This window comes from Podarcis bocagei, assembly GCF_964188305.1.
Source record: "Podarcis bocagei genome assembly, chromosome: 1".
NCBI classification, from domain to species: domain Eukaryota; kingdom Metazoa; phylum Chordata; class Lepidosauria; order Squamata; family Lacertidae; genus Podarcis; species Podarcis bocagei.
In genome coordinates this window covers 52,424,009-52,442,435 of record NC_138125.1, presented here as the reverse complement: position 1 = coordinate 52,442,435, position 18,427 = coordinate 52,424,009, and the positions used below count along the sequence as shown (strand labels likewise).

The following is an 18,427-nucleotide window of genomic DNA, read 5'->3' as shown; positions in this document are numbered from 1 at the left end:
AGTCTGTAACCTGAAGCGTCTGTAACCTGAGGTACCACCATACTTCAATCCCCATTCTATAATCCCAAGATGCTCCCTGAGATGCTCTCAAAGTGGCTTACAGAAATAAAAACTACACAGTAACTGCATGGAACCAGAATTATTTAGGCAGCATTTTCTGCTTGCATCCTTGCTCTTCCATGGTGTCATACCAGGAACAGCCCTCACTAAAATCTTGAGGCAAAGGAGCATGGCTGAGCAGCTGGCTCTTGCTCATTCCATGAGGGAAGCAGTATTTTCTTGCTGGCAGTTGCCAGGCAGCAGGTCCTTTGAGGCATAGTAGTAGAGGTGAGCAGCTGGAACTCACTCAGCCCCATGATGAAGGCCAGTTGTCCCCTGCTAGCAGTTGGTACTTCCAAGGCAATTGTGCCCACCAAGGTCCTCTAAAGTTAAATAAGAGGATGAGAACCTCAATTTCACTCAACCAAATGGAAGAAACTGCAAATTTTAAACAATAAAATTCCAGCAACATTTCATTTTCCTGCCATGCATAACTTAATTCCCTTATCAGAACATGCTTCTTGCCATAACTCGTTAATGCAATGAAGTTCATTTGTTATTTTGAAGCTATAACCCACTGTTTTAAGGTCCACAGCAGCAGGCCAGTATTAGCATAAACTACCAATAGCCAAAACAGGTCCCAGTAGTTTCACACAGATTGCAACAGCATCTGCTTTCTTGTTTTCCTCAAAGACGTCTTACAACATTCTGTGAGCAACTGGATTAGCTAATGAAAGCAAATCAAATTTAGAGTCCTATAGCTCTTCAGTAATAAAAGTACAAGACAATAAGAACATGAACAGTAAATGGCTCTAGAGACAGTAAGCAGAAGGTAACCATTAATTTACAGTGATGAACAGAGGTGTGCACCTCAAAACTCTGAACTGGACCTTTTTCTTATTAACCAACATTAGATCTGCTCTAGCCCAAATTTTCAAAAACAAAGTAGTAGCAGGGACATTTGGGGGTGGGGGAATGTGGTAACACTTTTGCCTGTCTGGTAACTCTTGCCTATTTTGCTATATTTTAAATACATTGTAAGTCGCTTACTTTGGTTAGTAGGTGGGGTGTAAATACTCCAAATGAATGAATGAATGAATTGTAACCTGCAAAAGCATCTTGTGCATTAATGGCATTTTGTATGAAAATAATTAGCAGCGTTTCAAAGAAATGCAAGTCTAAAAGTATACAGTGGTACCCCTGGTTACGAACTTAATTCATTCCGGAGGTCCGTTCTTAACCTGAAACCATTCTTAACCTGAGATACCACTTTAACTAATGTGGCCTCCCGCTGCCACCGCGTGATTTCTGTTCTCATCCTGAGGTAAAGTTGAGGTACTATTTCTGAGTTAGTGGAGTCTGTAACTCAAAGTGTTTGTAGCCCGAGGTACCACTGTACTGAGAAAAGTTACAGGACCAACTACTATTGCTTAGTGGATGACCCAATGTACAGCTGCTGCACTTGGATCTCTGCCCCTGCTCAGCAACAAGTCCTAGAGTCCTGGGAAAGAGAATAATAAGCATGAAACCAGACAAAGGACCAATCACTTGCCAACCATGAGAATGAGATGCCATTCTATTGTTTGTTTGTTTGTTTGTCATCATTCCTCCAAAGGAGCCCAGGGTGATGTACAAACATATATCCATCATAACACAAACAGTAAAAATGTACCACTAAAACAATTATTAACTCATTAAAACACTGGTTCCAGTACTGTTGCCAAGGGTTAAACATTTAAACTACAAAAGCCTAGATGAATTAAAATGTCTTTAATTGACGTCTGAAAACCAAAGTGGGGGTGACAGGCATACCTATGGGGGTAATTCTAGAATTCGGGTCCCACTATGGAGAAGACCCTTCTACAGATCCTTGCTCCCCAAATCCTGATGGGGGGCTGCAATAGCCTCCCATTGCTAATCTTAAGGATCAAGTTGGCAGGAAATGGAGGTTTGAGTTCTAAGTTATTGAAGACTTTGCAAGCCATTACTAATACCTTGAATTAGGCCCAGTGGAACACAAACCACCAGTGCAGTTTTTAGGATCGGTTATACATGATTCCATCTTGCTGCCCTAGATATAAACATGGGAGCTGCATTCTGCAGGATGAAAGGAAAGAATGAAGTAATGAAAACTGTTTTGGAAGAACCTGTAGTACTGCCTGTAGAACAGCACATGTTGCAAGGCGCAGAAGCAGCCCTAACGCAATTATACTCCATTATTTTATATAAGCCACCTTGAAAATCCTTCCGGATCCAAAGGTGGAAAAGAAAGTATTTTTTTAAAAAACTGTTCACAGCACTGAGAATAGGCAGCAAAATGGCAGATATCTGTATGTATGTGCACACAAGTGTTCAAATTCCCTAATATACTTTATTAGTAACATCTGAGGGAATTTTGGCTGCTCCTCTCAAACTGGCACCTAGCCTCTGTCATTTGTAACCTATTTGGATTACTGCCATGAACTCTACACAGGACTGCCTCCTGTTTGAAAGATGCAGATGGTGCAAGAGCCAACCGTTCACCTTATGATGGGTACACTTTATAAAGAACATATTATTCCTGTTTTATCAGTTGCACTACCTGCCTATTTGCTTCCAGGCCCAATTTAAAGTGCTGGTTCTCAGTTTTAAAGCAGTGTACAGCTTGGATCCTACATACCAGTGAAAGTCTCTTCCTCCATAAATACCTCCCCATCTCTAATTTCCCAACCTGCTGGGGAGACACTGTTCATGTCCCTTCTTACACACATGTGAAATAGAAAGGCACGGATCCAGGTCTTCTCCACTGTACCATTCAGTCTATGGAATACCCTTCTAACAATAGTCTCTTTTGCCCCTACTCTGATGACTGTTCACAGGCAGTGAATATTTAAGAAGGTGCTTTTGATGGGCTAAAATAGCAGCAGCTGTAGATCTGTTCTTGAGCTAATTTACTTTCAGCAGCTGCTTTACATGTCTTTAATATCTTGTTACATTGGTTGGTTTTAACCACGTTTTATTATAGTTTCTGAACTGTGGACACTACTTCAGTTGAAGCATATGCTAGAGATGAGTGAACAATAAAACAATCAAAGCCTCTGGCACAGTGGGAGTTAGGTTAGTTCCAGTACCACTTCTTGCAAGTGCCTCAACTCTAGAGAAAAAGGGAGGGAAGTCATATTACCACATATGAGAATGTATTTTCCAAAGGCCTTTGTATTAAAAAGCTGGAGGGCTGCAACTAATTGTCCCATTTCAGTTCATACAATCCATGCATCTGTATCCATGTAATAGGTCATAATAGACAAGTTTTATTTCTGTGGAACCACATGCAATGTCTCTGCTGTGGTTTGGCACTCTCAGTTTGAGAAACAATTTCCTACCAAACTGAAGTAGAATAAGTCTTCTCTTATCAGCTAAGTGCAGGCCTGGTCAATTTTGAGTTTTCTGAGAGAAAATCAATGTTGCAATAGCAAAAGCTAGTTTTAAAATGTGCCCAGATGTTCCTGCTGTGGATGCACATTTGGATGCACATTTACATCATTATAGTCTGAAATGCCATCTTCTCCTCAGAGACAAAAGTCAGGGGAAACCTGGTCCTACCATTTGCTATAGAAGTTTGCTGAATCACGAGGATTTGGTAATGATACTAAACTTCCCCCCCCCCACACACACACACACTTGCCAAATAATTGTCTCCCCTACTCCCCAAATAAATTTTTCAACATTTGAAGAACTGATTCTGCTTTATTTATTTATTTATTTATTTATTTATTTATTTTTAGTAGGGACTACTCAAGTTAAATGAGTTATATATAGTACTTTTTTTAAAAGGGAGGAAAGTTCTTAAAGTCAGGCTCAAGCCAACAGAGAAAACACGAAAAACAATGCATCTCTTTTTAAGTCTGAACGCTGATGCTCACATGGTTAAGAAAAGGAGAATCTTTTTTAAAATTCTACAAAGAATGAATGCAGAAAAAGCCAGCTCCTATACTCAAGGGAGAGACTTACCATGGAGTTTCTCAAGCCTAAAATTTATGTTAACTGAATGTGAATTGATGAGTTGTCCAGTTGTTTACAATGCAACTCAATACATAAAAGATCAAAGAATAGTTCTAAGATTTTTCTTACCAAAACAAAGGAAAAGTAGATCCACAGATGATAGAACTTGGCAGGTTTGGAACTAGTGCATTCCTGAATGACAATCTGAAGAAGACATGAAGGAGGGAAAGTAAGTTTGGGTTATACTTCACAGTGGCAAAAATGACGAAGACAAAATGAAAAAGAGATAATAAAACGATCATTCTAGTAAGCACACTTTTAATAGCACTTTGCTGAGTTGGGTTAAGGCAACAGAACACAGACTGGAACTTGTCAGCTCAGAAAGAACATTCTGAGAGACAAGGCCTTGTGAAAACTATATATTATACAACGTAATATACACATTACATTGTTAGACTGCAGTAATACTACACAATGGCCCAGTTTACACATCACCCTAAACCGTATTTTAAACTAATGATGTTGTAATGTGAATGAGCAATGTGCTGGTGCACACTGTTGAGAAGAGTCCACATCATTCATCCCCGCTCCTGTTGCATTGAAAATGAAACAAGACAGAGAGCTTAGCTTGTTGTGTTGTCCAAACCCGGACTCACAGTTTGCTTCTCTCCAAACCAAAGTGTTAACCAAAGTTGTTCTTGGCTTTATTTACCATTCATGGTTTGTTTGAAGAGAAGTAACCATAAGCTCAGGTTCAAATATGACAAAACAGAAGCCAGCTGATCTCATCTGCAACATGGCAGAAATGGGGAAAGAGCACTGGGGGAAATTTTGTGCAGCACAAACCAACACATGCAGCCGTTGTCTGTTTTAAAATATGGTTTAATGACACTCAAACTGCATTAGTGTGGTCTGTTCTAAAGCAAGTATGTCCAAAGTCCGTTGGGGGGGGGGGCTCATCTAGCTTAATTCATCTGGTTTGATTCGGCCCCTGTGGCAGTTTATTTCTTGGGGTCAAATCCTAAAAAACAACTTCAACAACCTTGGGGTAAAATCATAAAAAAAGCTCAACCACTTTGGTCAGCCCTCATGCATGCTCACTTCATCAAATCCGGCCTTCTTTGAAAAAAGTTTGGGCACCCCAATCTGAAGGACTGCAGTAGTAGAAAACCCTAAACAAGGCACTCCACAATACTGTCACCTCTGCAAAAGGGGCCTCTCATAAACACTCAGTCAAGAGCACAATAGTGCTATTTGACAATTTCACATTAAATTAAACTTTCCATGACCTTTTTTGTAATGATTTTTTTGCTCACCCTTTTGAATCTATCTGTACACCTGCCTATGTTTCAAAGTTAAGATTATAATACTGTAGATATGTCTTTGTTTAATTTCTTTTTTTAACAACCCAGTCTTTTTGGCCATTCAGCCTTACTGGAGCTTCATCAAGCAACATTCCAATCCTCTGTAAGGTTACTCCTACAGAAGTAAGATAAATCCTACAGAATTCAGTGGCACTTCCTTCAAGATTTCATCCTTAAAGGAAGCTCAACATAAGTTTTCTCACCCAGCTTCCCTTAGAAGGCCAGCTATATAGCCACCCTTCAAAAATTTCAATCCTCTAATTTTTACAACTGTGCATATACAGACAAAAAATTTTTAAAACTGTATTAAAATGCAATTATAGTTCAGTTTCATTTGCTTTATAAGGGGACTAGCAACATCAATCTGTTTTAATCTATTTTTAATGTGGTATGCCACCTTGGGACCATCTGATGAAAAGGTAGATGATAATAATAATAATAATAATAATAATAATAATAATAATAATAATAATAATAATAAATTATTTATCAGTTTTAGACCTAAAATATTTGCTCTGCTGGTTCTTCCTGTGCCTATTGCTTGGTTTTATCATACAAAACCATTTGTCAAAATAAAAAAATTCCTTCCAGTAGCACCTTAAAGACCAACTAAGTTAGTTCTTGGTATGAGCTTTCGTGTGCATGCACACTTCTTCAGATACACAGGTGTATCTGAAGAAGTGTGCATGCACACGAAAGCTCATACCAAGAACTAACTTAGTTGGTCTTTAAGGTGCTACTGGAAGGAATTTTTTTTATTTTAACTATGGCAGACCAACACGGCTACCTATCTGTAACTAAAACCATTTGTGTGTTTTAGGGTATACCACCAAATAATTTTAGTGGTGACAACATCAAGTTTATTTTTAAAAAAAAATACTTGGATGAAGTAGTTATCCATTCATTCAGATCTGGAAGTACAACACAAATAGGAGTAACAGTAAACATGTTGGATGAAAAGCAAAACAACTCCAGATAGTTTCAAAATGAAGAGCTGAGGAGTTAACAATCAAGTAAAATTCAACAAGCTCAAATGTAAAATGTTTATACGAGACCCATCCAATATACAATTATAAAAGCAGATGTGCCAATACTCAATAACACTTCTGAGAAAATGTAAACAAATGATATGAGAAATGAAGACAATGATGCAGCTCCAAAGTGCAATGCCATCCTGAGATCTGTATCTGCATTAGATTTGTATTAAGTACTGTAGTTCTTTCTGTACTACCCAACGCTGAGCAGAGTTTCATTCAGTGTGCTATGTTTACCCAGATACCTGTTAAAGAAAGATGATGATAGGCAGAAGAGGATTCAGAGAAAAACTACAAAAGTGATAAGCAGTCTAGAAAGCAAGTCATATTAAGACAAACTAAAGGGATCTGCCTTTTAAGAACTGAGATAGGAATAACATGCTGCCAGTATTCAAATATTAACAAGCTTCCAGAAAATAGTAAATGAAAAATTATTTTCTGGATCTAAGAAGCAGTTAATACAAACTGCAAGAAAACATAGTTAGGTGACATGTTAGGAAATTTGTTTAAGTATTTAAAAATCTGAATCAAATGTGAAAGGCACTTGTGGAATTTACTTTGAGATTTACAGAAAAACTCAGGAGGACAGGTGAGCATGAACTACTGAGATTTCAAATACTACAGGTTTATGCACAGGCAAAACCAATAAGATTTATGAAAACGTATGCTCTGTTGTCACTTTCCTCAGAAAGACGTTTTTTGGATCAGCTCATGGCTTATAGAAGTTGCAACAACCAGTTTTGCACAGTATAACCAAAGTGGCATTTTAATTTTAGCCATGTTTCAGACAGAAAGCATCAAACTAACTTATCTAAAATTAAGTGTACTTCCCTGCAAACTTGCAATGTGTTTTGTTGGGGGGGGGAGGGCAAAGTAACCATTTTCGAATAAAACTTGGAATTGGTGGGGGGGGGGAGCTACATAGGGCTTCAGTATTTTATTTAGCACACTCTCTTCTCCAAGCTACCTGTCTTCTATCTCCATAACCCACTTATTCTTAGTTGCCATACTCTCTCCTCGCAATACACACTGAAAGTCCAAATCCTTAAAGCATACCAAACACACACAGCTTAAAAAACTAATAAGCAATTTCATGGTACAGAACATACACACACCAACATATACCAGTCCACAATTCTGTAAAATCCTGGTGACCGGAAAAAACAACTGTATCCCAATTATGGTGTTAAATATATGGCTGGATGGAGTTATAAAAACATTGGGGAAAACAGGCTTGAGTTCTCCGAACCAAATACCTTCTTCTACATGCAAAGCCTCACAACCCTCTTCACATTTAATTATTATTAACAATAATTAATTAAGACCCGTGTACAGAGAGACCCCAGCCAGCTAACAGCCAACTCTCCCTGCAATCTCGTGCTCGTTTCCTCAGAGCCAAGCCGTCGTGGTCCCCGTGCCCACCAGGCCTTACTCTCAAGGAAGCGCGGGCAGGCTCGGAGCCACATTCGCACAGGAAAACAGATATCCCGTTGCGAAAATTCCTCCTCGCATCCCTGAAAAGGGAAAAAAACCGTGCGGCCGAGTGTTTACGTGGGCGGAGGGGAACCGAATGTATTTTAAATTAAGGAAGCGCTGCCTCCCCGTATTCAGACCGACGGCTCCGGAAACAACACAGGGCGGGCCTTCAGAGCCTCGTTCTGCGGGTCCCGGGAAGGAAGGCCAAGGCCGCCAGGAGTCTGGCAGGCCGGTTCTCCGAGCGAGGAGGACGCGAGGGCCACAGCCAGGCAGCCTCCTCGCGAGAAAGACGCGGCCGCAGGAGGCTCCGCGGTGGGCGGGGTGGAGCGGAGGAACTCGACGCCAGGCGACCCTTCCTGAAACGCGTCCCGCCCTTCGCCTCAGGCTCCCCAACTCCCCGGCCGGCCCCACCCGCCGGGTTTCTCTCCCCGCCGGCTTGAGGGAGCCCGGCAACCCCCCTAGAGAGGAACCAGGCCCGGAGCCTCTAGGCCCAGAGCCTACCTGAGGCGGGGGGGGGGCTGGCCAAGGCCTGGCGCCCTCGAATCCCGGAGAGGACCGGAGCGGTGGCGTGAGGCACGCTCCGGGCTGGTCGGGGCCTGCTCCAGGGAGGGACAACCCAAATCCGACGGCGGCCTCTCCCCCTGCAGTTTCTGCCGCCGCTGCTGCTGCTCCGAGTTACTACCAAGGCCAGGCCGCCTAGCCGAGCACCTAAGCAGCCGAGTACGGAGATGCCGAGTGCCGAGCCAATCGAACGGCAGGCGCAAAAAGCGGAGCAGAGCTGACGAATAGAGCGCAGAGAGCGGGATCGGCGCTGTCCTCGCGACCGGGAGGGCGGGGAAAGGCAGGGGCGGGGCCCACGGGGAGGCCTGCGTCAGGAGGCGCCTCCTTCCGGGCTCTGAGATCGTCTGATTCGAAACGAGCCCTTAGCCGAGGGATACGTGGAGGGGAGATGTTCACCTTCACATCGCCCTCGTCCCTTTGGTAATCATCTGCCAGGGACCTCCATAAAGTACAACACATGTTCTTTAAAAATGGCTACACGCCCCCCCCCCGCAAAATCAAAGCCATAAATAACCACCACTGCCTCCAATACATTTTTATTGTAAGACTTAAAAAAAATAAATCAGTATAACTTTATTTGGCAAACCATGACTGCGCACTGGATATTTTTTTCCCAAAAAACAAACCACATTTCCCAAATTTTCCCATACACTATCAATTCCACTTTCTATACTGAACGCACACTCTTTCATGCTGTAAAAAAGGTTCACATCCACACCACACATTGAAAGCTTTCCCCATAGTTTGTGCTAGGATTTGGGGAAAACCATGCACCTTATATGTATGGCCGTTGGCTTAGGATAAGCCCAATGAACTCACCAGGACTCGTTATGAAGTAAATATACACAGGGTTGCTGTTAAAACGGTGGCATTGATGACTCACCTACATTAGTAAAAAAAAAAAACCAGTGTTTTGAATGTTATAAACATGCAACACCAGATGGTACTGTAGAACAAACTTTTTCTATGATATTTTACATAGTGTTTTTTCTTTTGTTACGATTTAATTTGTGACTTACTTAGCGTGTTTTTTCCTGTGTGTAGATCCACGCTGAAACAGAGATTTAAGAGGCCTCCTACTGCTACCACATTGTGATTTACTTCTGAGTAAGCCTACATAAGGTTGTGCTGCATGACTTTCTAGATGTGTCTGAGGATATTAGTTCTGCTAATAAACTAAGAAAAGGCACAAGAAGCAAATGCTTGTATTCAACAACTCACAAAGCAAAATGTACTGCTCCCTGTGCAACAGCTGCAATCATAACCCCTTTTACCTGGGGGTAAACCCCATTGAATTCAATAGGACTTTCTCTGAGTAGACAAAGTTAGGATTGCATTAAGGCTAGGCTCTCTTTAGGCTTGCTTTTCCCATCTTTTCCCATCTTTTCCTCTTAGTTCTCAGAGTCACTGACAGCTCTGCCATGATCTCACCAGGAGCTATGCATCATAATTACAACACAAATATAATTAAGGACAGGTACTTAATGAAGGTCCCGCATCACCTGCTTGTGCAACAATATATTGTACATGTAGGTGTCTGAGTTTCATAAGGCCCTCTCGTTTCTAATCAGTTTTGCAGCACCAGATTTAGGGTGGTGTGGGTGATTCCCCCTGCACAGGGCACCAAGCCGAGGGGGAGAAAAAATGAGAAGATCCATAACTGAGAAGATCCATTTTGAATGGCACCAAATTTTGTCCTCACCCAAGGTACCACATTACAACAGATTACCAAAGTCTGTCCCTGAGTTTTGCCTCAATCTGGTTTCTGAGTTTAGCATATATTAGCATTGTTGCCTAAATGCTAGCCTGACAAACATTCATTCAGAGTTCCAGCAGCACATCCTAGCATTGCTGCATGTTCTCAAATACCATAGCAAACAATTAAAATTACAGAAGTACTTTACATATCTTGTAAAATAAATTTTGGAATATGGAGTCAATTTTTCTACAAATGAGTTCAAAAAGCTCTTCCTCACCATGGTTCCTAGCTTTCTAAATATTTGGCACACAGTTAGATCCAGCTGCAACATTACGAAGACTGGGAACCAATTATCATAGGTACATCTTCCTGGCAGTAAGTCCCAGTGAACTCTACTTCCGAGTAGACATGCATTGACTTACACTGTTTGAAATGGAATCTAGAGCAGGGCAAATACTGTAAGCAGGTAATAATTTATTCCCATCATAGGCACTGGCTTTAAGGGGCCAAGGCTCTTTGCACCACCTCAGGGTTTTTTGTTTTTTTTTTGGTTTTTTTTTGAGGGGGCAGATTCCCGATTGTTGAGATTGGGTACAGAGCTGGGCATGGAGTGACATCAGGACTTCTTTTCCAGGCCAGGGCCTCACCTGGGGTGGAAGTAGTTAAGAATGGAAAAAGGGTTCTGGAACCAAATCCTTAACTCATCACTGGAAACCATAAACACCAACAACTGGGAAACACTGGCCTGCAAGCACTCTAGCTGGAGAACAGCCTTTACAAAAGGTGTCATGGGCTTTGAAGACATTTGAACTCAGGACAAAAAGGAGAAACATGCTAAGAGGAAGGCACACTTGGCAAACCCTCCCAGTGATCAACTCCTGCCTGGAAACCTATGTCCCCGCTGTGGAAGGACATGTAGATCCAGAAATGGCCTCCACAGTCCCTTATGGACTCACTGTTAAAACCGTGTTTATGAGTTAATGACACCTTGTGTGAATTGATTTGGGAGGTCTATGACTTGGTCCAATATAAAAATGATGCCCTGTGTGAAGAGGCTTTGACTGTGTTAGAGAAAAAACTAAAAGGGAGAACAAAAAGCATAAAAGGTAATTATATGTGGTGGCAATGTAAAATCATTAAAAAAGCCTGGGATAAGACATATAAAGATTTGAAAACAAATTGGGAAATGATTGTTGTTAAAAAAACTGAAGTTATGACATGGAGATGTACAGAACTTGTTGGACTTATTGAACAAAAGACATTGTTCCTGTATGCAAGATTGGACGCCAGGCCAAGACCAGCCAGCCCCTACAGAAGGAATAAGCCTCCGTTAAAGAAGACGAAGAAGACTGGTAAACTAAACTACGGTACTGAACTATACAGGATAAACTAGTTAATGTAGAACCCAAGACAGAAAGAGGACTTTGAATAATAAAAAAGGGGTAAAGGTTTAATGCTCATCTTTTAAGCTTTGTGTACAGACTTTCACGTTAGTATAACTTTTAAAACTCACTTGTATTAAGATGAACAAAGTTTAAAAGTTGCATTATTAAGATTATAAGGTTATAAGGACGTGCACAAACAAGTATTAAACAATGAAACCAAGAGGGGGAGGGGAGGGAAGTCAAGCAAAAATAATGGTTTAAAATTTTTGATTATGATGGCTTTTTTCTCCATTATACATTGTTGTTTTTATGTTTATTTTTTATGTTCTTTTTGGAAAATTAATCAATTGTTATAAAAAACCAAAACCGTGTTTATGGAAGACAATCTTACTCGGTTATGAGTGATGGCCAAAGAAGACGACTCCGTAATCTGACACCAACATAGACTCCATGGAGTGCAAGTCTCTGTGAAGAATGTAGGGGTCTCTACAATAAACCTTTCTTACACCCACAGGGAGAGGTTAATCTCTAGGTTAATGTTTACTAAGACTTTACATAGATTTGTGTTCGTACATTGGGCAGAAATAAGGATATTTGATCATAGGGAATATTTTTGTAGATTTGTTGAGGCTATTTTTGCTCTGACCTCTCATTCTTGATGACTCAGGAATTACATGTCCATTTCAATGTTGGCTATTTTCCCATTTTGTAACTGGGACAACAAAATGGACCACAAACCATTCCTTCCCTCCTGCCTCAATCTATGTAATAACAACATCCCTTTACACAAATCCAGTTACAACATCCCTTTACACAAATCCCGTTACACAAATCCAGTTGCTGTTGGATGAAAAAAGGTAGACAAGAGTGATAAGTTACCAAGCAAAAAAAGAGGAATGCTTCTATTTTTAACCATGTTTAAGCCACCTTTACAGTTTAGTTAGTTGGCATTCGTCTGTCTCAAGAGACAATGGAAAAGTGCACCATCAAGGGTAAAGTTAAACTGTTGGGTGAATTACAGCGCCTGCTGTGTCTGTACAGACCAATATGGGTGAACTTCAGTTAATAACTGACACAAAAGTGTTCCGAATCTGTTACACCATACACAAAATACATTTTTTTTATTTTTAAATACTTAAAAATACAATATTAAACTGAATATGCATTCCTCCCATATCATATTGTCCTTGATAAATGGTCCTCCAATAAGGCTGGACACTAAAAAGTAGCAGGTACTTAAATACTGAGTACTGACGGAATCAGATGCAATGTGCACAATGAAACCAAAATATTAAATGCAAAATATTATACAAACACAAAATTTCAATTTCAATAGTTGCATCCCCATTTATGTCTCTTGCTGAATGTAAGAGGGAAATCAGGATCTATCATAACTGTTTGCATGTCTTTTAATATGTCCAACTTAGTATGTCTTGTAATGTTAGCTAAAATGAGTGAGTAATAATTCCTGACGAACTCGATCAGCTTCAGAGTCAAGTGATTCCATATGTTCATATTCTTCCTCTGGCTGTTCCATCTGTCCCATCGTTTGGGAAGACCACACATCCAGTCCATGCTCTAGAGAAATGTTATGAAGCACGCAGCAAGCCAGAATGATGTGGCTGGCCTTCTCGGGAGAATACTGCAACGTGCCCTTTGACCCATCCAGACAACGGAAGTGGGACCGAATTGTCCTGAATGTACGTTCAATGACATTGTGAGTGGCTGAATGTGCCATGTTATACCGGCACTCTGCAGGCGTTTCAGGAATATGCAGAGGGGTCATTAGCCAAGTGCGAAGAAAGAATGAACTATCACCTGTCAAAAGAAAAAGAAAGAAAGAAAGATCACAAACCAAACAGGGACAGGAGAGTGAAAATAATTCCATCACCTGATAATAAAACCAGGCATCTATATGATGCCAGAAATGTGTATGAAGTCAGGAGGGCAACCAAGATGATCAAGGGTCTGGAAACTAAGCCTTATGAGTGCCTGAAGGAGCTGGGTATGTTTAGCCTGGAAAAGAGGAAAGTGAGAGGAGATATGATAGCCATCTTAAGGCCTGTCACATGGAGCAGGGAGCATGCTTGTTTTCTCCTGCTCTGGAGGGTAGGACTCGAACCACTAGCTTCAAGTTGCAAGAAAGGAGATTCAGACTAAACATTTGGTAAAACTTTCAGACAGTCAGAGCTGTTGACCACGAGAAGTGGTGGACTCTCCTTCCTTGAAGGTTTTTAATCAAAGGTTGGATGGCCATCTGTCACTGATGCTTCCGCGGAGGTTCCTGCATTGCAAGGGGTTGGGCTAGATGACCCTTGGGGTCCCTTCCAACTCTAAGATTCTATGTTTTATGCTACCCTATTATTCTGTTTCATGCTACCTTTGTTTGATTTATCTTTATAGAGGGAGAACTGTAAAATCTGCAGTTTTGACACATAACTGTTATGTGGCATGTCACAGAACCAAACAGAAATTCCACCAAAATAGACTTTCAAAGATGCCAGTCATGAGAAAGAACTTACCAAGTAGCCAGCCATCTTTGTGCATGCCAGCTTCAAACTGGTTCCTGAGGGCTGACTGCTGCAGCACAGCACAGTCCTGCAAGCTGCCTGGCCAGTGTGTTTCCGCACTCAGTAGCATTCCCCTGGCGTCACAAACCAGCAGGCAGTTTAAAGAATGAAGGCCCTTTCTATTCACATATGACAAGTCCTCAGCACTGGGTGCCTTTATTGAGACATGGTTGCAATCAACTAGTCCTAGTACCCCTGGCATACCTGCCAGCCCATAAAAGTCATCTTTCAGATGCTGCACCGACACTTCATCATCTGGGAAATGAATGAACTGAGATGCCCTCTCCACCAGGGCCTCAGTAACATTGGCAACACAACGGCTCATAGAGGCCTGGCTGATGCCAATGGCATCTCCCATGCGAGTCTGGAAAGAACCAGAAGTGTAAAAACCTAAAGCAGCAAGAATTTGCGTCTCTGGGCTAATGGCCCTTGATCGTTGTGTAGGACGAGAAAGGCTGGCACCCAGAAGATCCACCAGATAGTAAATGAAGTGACGTGGGAAGCCATACATAGACACCAGATATTCATCAGTCACATCCTCCAGTTTGAAACGATCAAGTGTTCGATGCCCACGACCATATAGCAAGAGATCACAATCAAGAATGGCTATGGGAACAGCCATGATGGGTTGATCTTTCTTCTCTCTACTCACCTACATTGGAGCCAAAAAAAAGGAAAATTGAGGTCATGGATCCTAACAGCCTACTTGACTCTACTGTCAATTTCATACTAATTACACACAAATAAACCTATTGGCTTAAGTAAATAGGGTTTTGAAATTAGTTTACAAATGTACACTTTAATTTAACTTGGCATTTACACTAATTGCTATGAGACCAGATCATATAACTGAGAACACAAGGAAAAGAAATATAGAAAACTTTCCCACAGTCCTATTAATGTGGCTGAGTCCTACCAGATAACATTCTACCAGAAAAGCTGACAATATTATCTCCATGGGATTCTGCTATTAATTTCAATGAAAGAGCCAATGAATCATGGTCGTAGTTCTGGGAAATTTCCAGTGGAATTTTTTTTGGAGCTGTATATAATTTCACACAGGGTCGTGGGACATTCTTGAGAAAGCAAGAATGCACAATTAGTACTGACCTTGGGTCATACGCAAAATTGGAACTGTTGAGTACATATTTCACAAGAAATTAGTGCTATGTTTACGTTCTCTCTCTGAACCGGTTAAACAAGACTAGGAAAATTTCTTGCTTTATGTGTTACTGCATTAAAATTAATTGGCTGTATGAGGCATGAGGGTGTGAATTGGCAAAACTTAAGCTGGTGATATTTTTAGAAACGTGCAGCACTGAAAAACAAAGAGTTGCTTTGTTCTAATGCTTGTTAATAAGCTGTGCTGTCCCTCAAGGATATTTTTTCTGTTTGTCCAAGTGCACACACAATCTAGAATTCTGGAACAACTGGAGTTGATAAATGGACTGAAACTAAGTGCCTAAGAAGAACAAGTTATATAAACTGGGATGCTTCACCCAACCACTCTTTTCCATTGTTAAGCAAGTCAGTCATATTCTAGTGGCAAGGAGCTGTCTTGAGAACCAAGGAGTTCCATTCTTGCAAAATCAAAGTTTCAACAAAGTAATACTGTTTTTTTGTTGTATCCTGTTTTTCAATGTCGACCAGTGACTCCCAGTAGTTATAATACAAAGGAGGCAGGTAGGTATCTAATTAAATAGCAATGTAAGGGGCACTTTGGTATCAGATATAGCCTATTAAGTTTAGGGTGGCATCTCTACAAGAGAATTTTTCTGTTCTCAGTTGGAGTCCATTGCTGGAAAGAGCCAAAATGTTAATAGTTTGCATTATCTCCTCATTCCTGTATGTAATAAGCATTTCCCCCTCTTCATATACCCATGTGCTGCATTACATAAACATAACATTCTGTCCCTCTGAATGTATGAACAATGCTTGATTGTCATCCCCTCTCTCATAATAGTTGTGTTATTGTGCACTCACAAGATTAACAATTTAATAATAATAAAAACCAAAAACCAATGGATTGAATCTGGTCTGGTTCCTCTATGAACATCTGATACCAAAGGTGTGAATTCCCCCAAACAACTGAGGGATTACCTAGTATTAGCCATCATTGAAAATAAGCCCACAAAAGTAATTAGCTCACCACCACAGCTTATTAAGAAGCCAGAAGTCTGTGTTGCCATGGTGGCCATGGAGGAGGGAAAGTCCCCTCTTCTGTGGCCAACATGAAAATGCAAGCTACTAGACTCTTAGAAGGCAGCTTTTTTAATCAGCTTGCTAAGTGAAAGGGCATGTAGGAAGGAAGGGTATATCTGCTCCTCCTTCACTAGCCTATTTCATGGTTATGAAAGAATAGGCTTTCCTTTCCTGCCTGGCTAGCAAAGAAACCAAGTGGAGTGGCAGAAAAGAGACCAAGTAACCCACTCCTCCTCCACCAACCTGTTCATTCACCTACATGAATTTCCTGGTCACCCATGAGTACCAGGCAAGTTGTCAAAAACAATGCAGGTTTTACCTATGTCAATAAACCAACTCAGAAGACGTGCCAGCATACATACAGATTCTGCTACCAAGACTCAGCTACACAGCTGCAAATAAAATATTTTAAATGTATTGTAGAGTGCAATATACAAATGTGACACTAGATGGCGAGAGTGAGCTATGCCAAATTCAATGTATTTTTCAAAACTTTTTTAAAAAAAGCATTTTCATAGTGTTTTCTAAATGTGTGTAGATTCCAGCCAAGAGACTAAAAGATAAATGCTTTCCTTTTTCCAGCGATGAATACAAAAGTAGTTGCAACTGACATATGTGTAATATATTATTTTGTCTCAGTAACAGCTGAGGCAATATGTCTACTTAAAAAAATTATTCCTGGTATTTAGCAGCTAGTTGTTAAGCCCACAATTAACTGTTGTAACTGATATGTCATTAATATCCCTATCATCATTTTGAGATGAATAGATTTAGGAGGAAATGTAGCATCATTATCAATGTCTGAGAATGCAATGTTTTGTCTTGTAACATACATGAGACACATCTATATGGGTATGTCTACAAAAACATGCAATAACCTTTGTGCAGCAAAATACACGTCTGACACTCAAGACTATGTTTGAAGAAGAGAGTGCACCCAAAGAAGGAGGCCATCTCCAGGCATCTGGTTAGTCACTGTGTGAAAGCACAATACAGAATCAAATGGGCCTGTGGTCTAATCCAGCTGGGTTCTCATGTGTCACTTTCAAGGTTTCATTCACGCTTCTCGGTTGAGCCACCAGGAATGACTTTCCTAAAGGACCCAAAGCATGAATGACGGAAGGTGAAGGGGTAAAAGAGAGGGAGAAGAATGGCAACGAGGCATTAAACTGTTTGTGGTGGGAAGTGAAGGGCACCTGATGAAGCAGGAACTGCAAAAGAGAGCTGAAAAGCAGGCAGGTCTCTGCGAAAGGGGCATGACTTTGCCTTATTGGAGGATGCTGTGAAAGCGGAACATGCAGCAGGGTAACCCAACAGTAGTTGTGGGAAATCTCACCCGCTCCAACTCTCCCCATCAGCACCGGCCAGCATGGCCAATGGTGGCAACGGTAGTGCAACACCATCTGGTGGACCAGTGCCAGATTTACGTAAAAGCTAAACAAGTTATAGCTTAGGGCTCCACTCTCTTGGGGGTCCCAAAAAAATTTAAAGGGAAAAAAAATGGATGTACATTTCCAAAATATAAGATAAAAAACAAATAAAATAAAACCTACATACAGCAACAGTATTTTGTGTTGTGTAGGCTCCTATTTGTTATGTGCAAACGGCTTTAGATACCTATTAGGTCCATACATTACCATATAGTATATACAGTATTCAACACAAAAACAGCGGCAATTTGTTGTTGACAAAGGACAGCTGGACATATAAAGGGTCCCATTACCTTCAGTAGCTTAGGGCCTCATCAAACCTTATTCCGGCCCTGTGGTGGACTACAAGTTCCTCCCTAGAGAAGCGGGGAGAAGACTGGGGGGGGGGGCGCAAGGGGGTGTTCCAGGGAGGACGGAAGCGAGAGAGGGGGCTGCGCTTGGCGGAAGACTGAAAGCGCAGGATATAAGCATGTTTGGCGGCGCGTCTATGCGTCCACACCTCCCTCTCCGCCGGGCCCCCGATTTACCCCGGTAGCGCAAGGGGAGCCTGTCCCGAAGTCCCTTCCCAGCACCCGGATCCCGAGGCGGAGCTCCAAGTCCCTCTCACGACGCCCGGACTGTTCATTCCCAGTCGCAGATTCCTCACGAGACCGGCCCTTCAACCCTTTAAGCATCGGAGGTGGGCA

The 18,427-nt window shown here is 41.4% G+C and overlaps 2 protein-coding genes across 5 annotated transcripts in view; both read right to left on the bottom strand.

The window, feature by feature from the left end:
• The window catches only part of AMBRA1 (autophagy and beclin 1 regulator 1), a 154,025-nt gene extending 149,753 nt beyond the window's left edge, over positions 1–4,272 (bottom strand). For both annotated transcript variants that reach the window (XM_081163623.1, XM_081163625.1), the window contains exon 1: positions 4,150–4,272. The gene's annotated coding sequence lies outside the window, so the exon portion shown is untranslated. The remainder of the gene's footprint in view (positions 1–4,149) is intronic.
• Positions 4,273–12,645: 8,373 nt separating this feature from the next.
• HARBI1 (harbinger transposase derived 1) lies at positions 12,646–18,415 on the bottom strand (the record flags this gene model as incomplete). Of its 3 annotated transcripts, none has more annotated exons than XM_081165747.1 (3): positions 12,646–13,357; positions 14,062–14,761; positions 18,269–18,415. In XM_081165747.1, the coding sequence occupies 3 exons, from the start codon at positions 18,413–18,415 to the stop codon at positions 12,981–12,983; spliced, it is 1,224 nt and encodes a 407-aa protein (XP_081021873.1). In that variant the 3' UTR covers positions 12,646–12,980. The 3 variants fall into 3 exon arrangements, with proteins under 3 accessions (XP_081021873.1, XP_081021874.1, XP_081021875.1); XM_081165748.1 differs by having other exon boundaries at positions 18,035–18,405; XM_081165749.1 differs by having other exon boundaries at positions 18,241–18,405.
• Between the last annotated feature and the right edge of the window lie 12 nt (positions 18,416–18,427).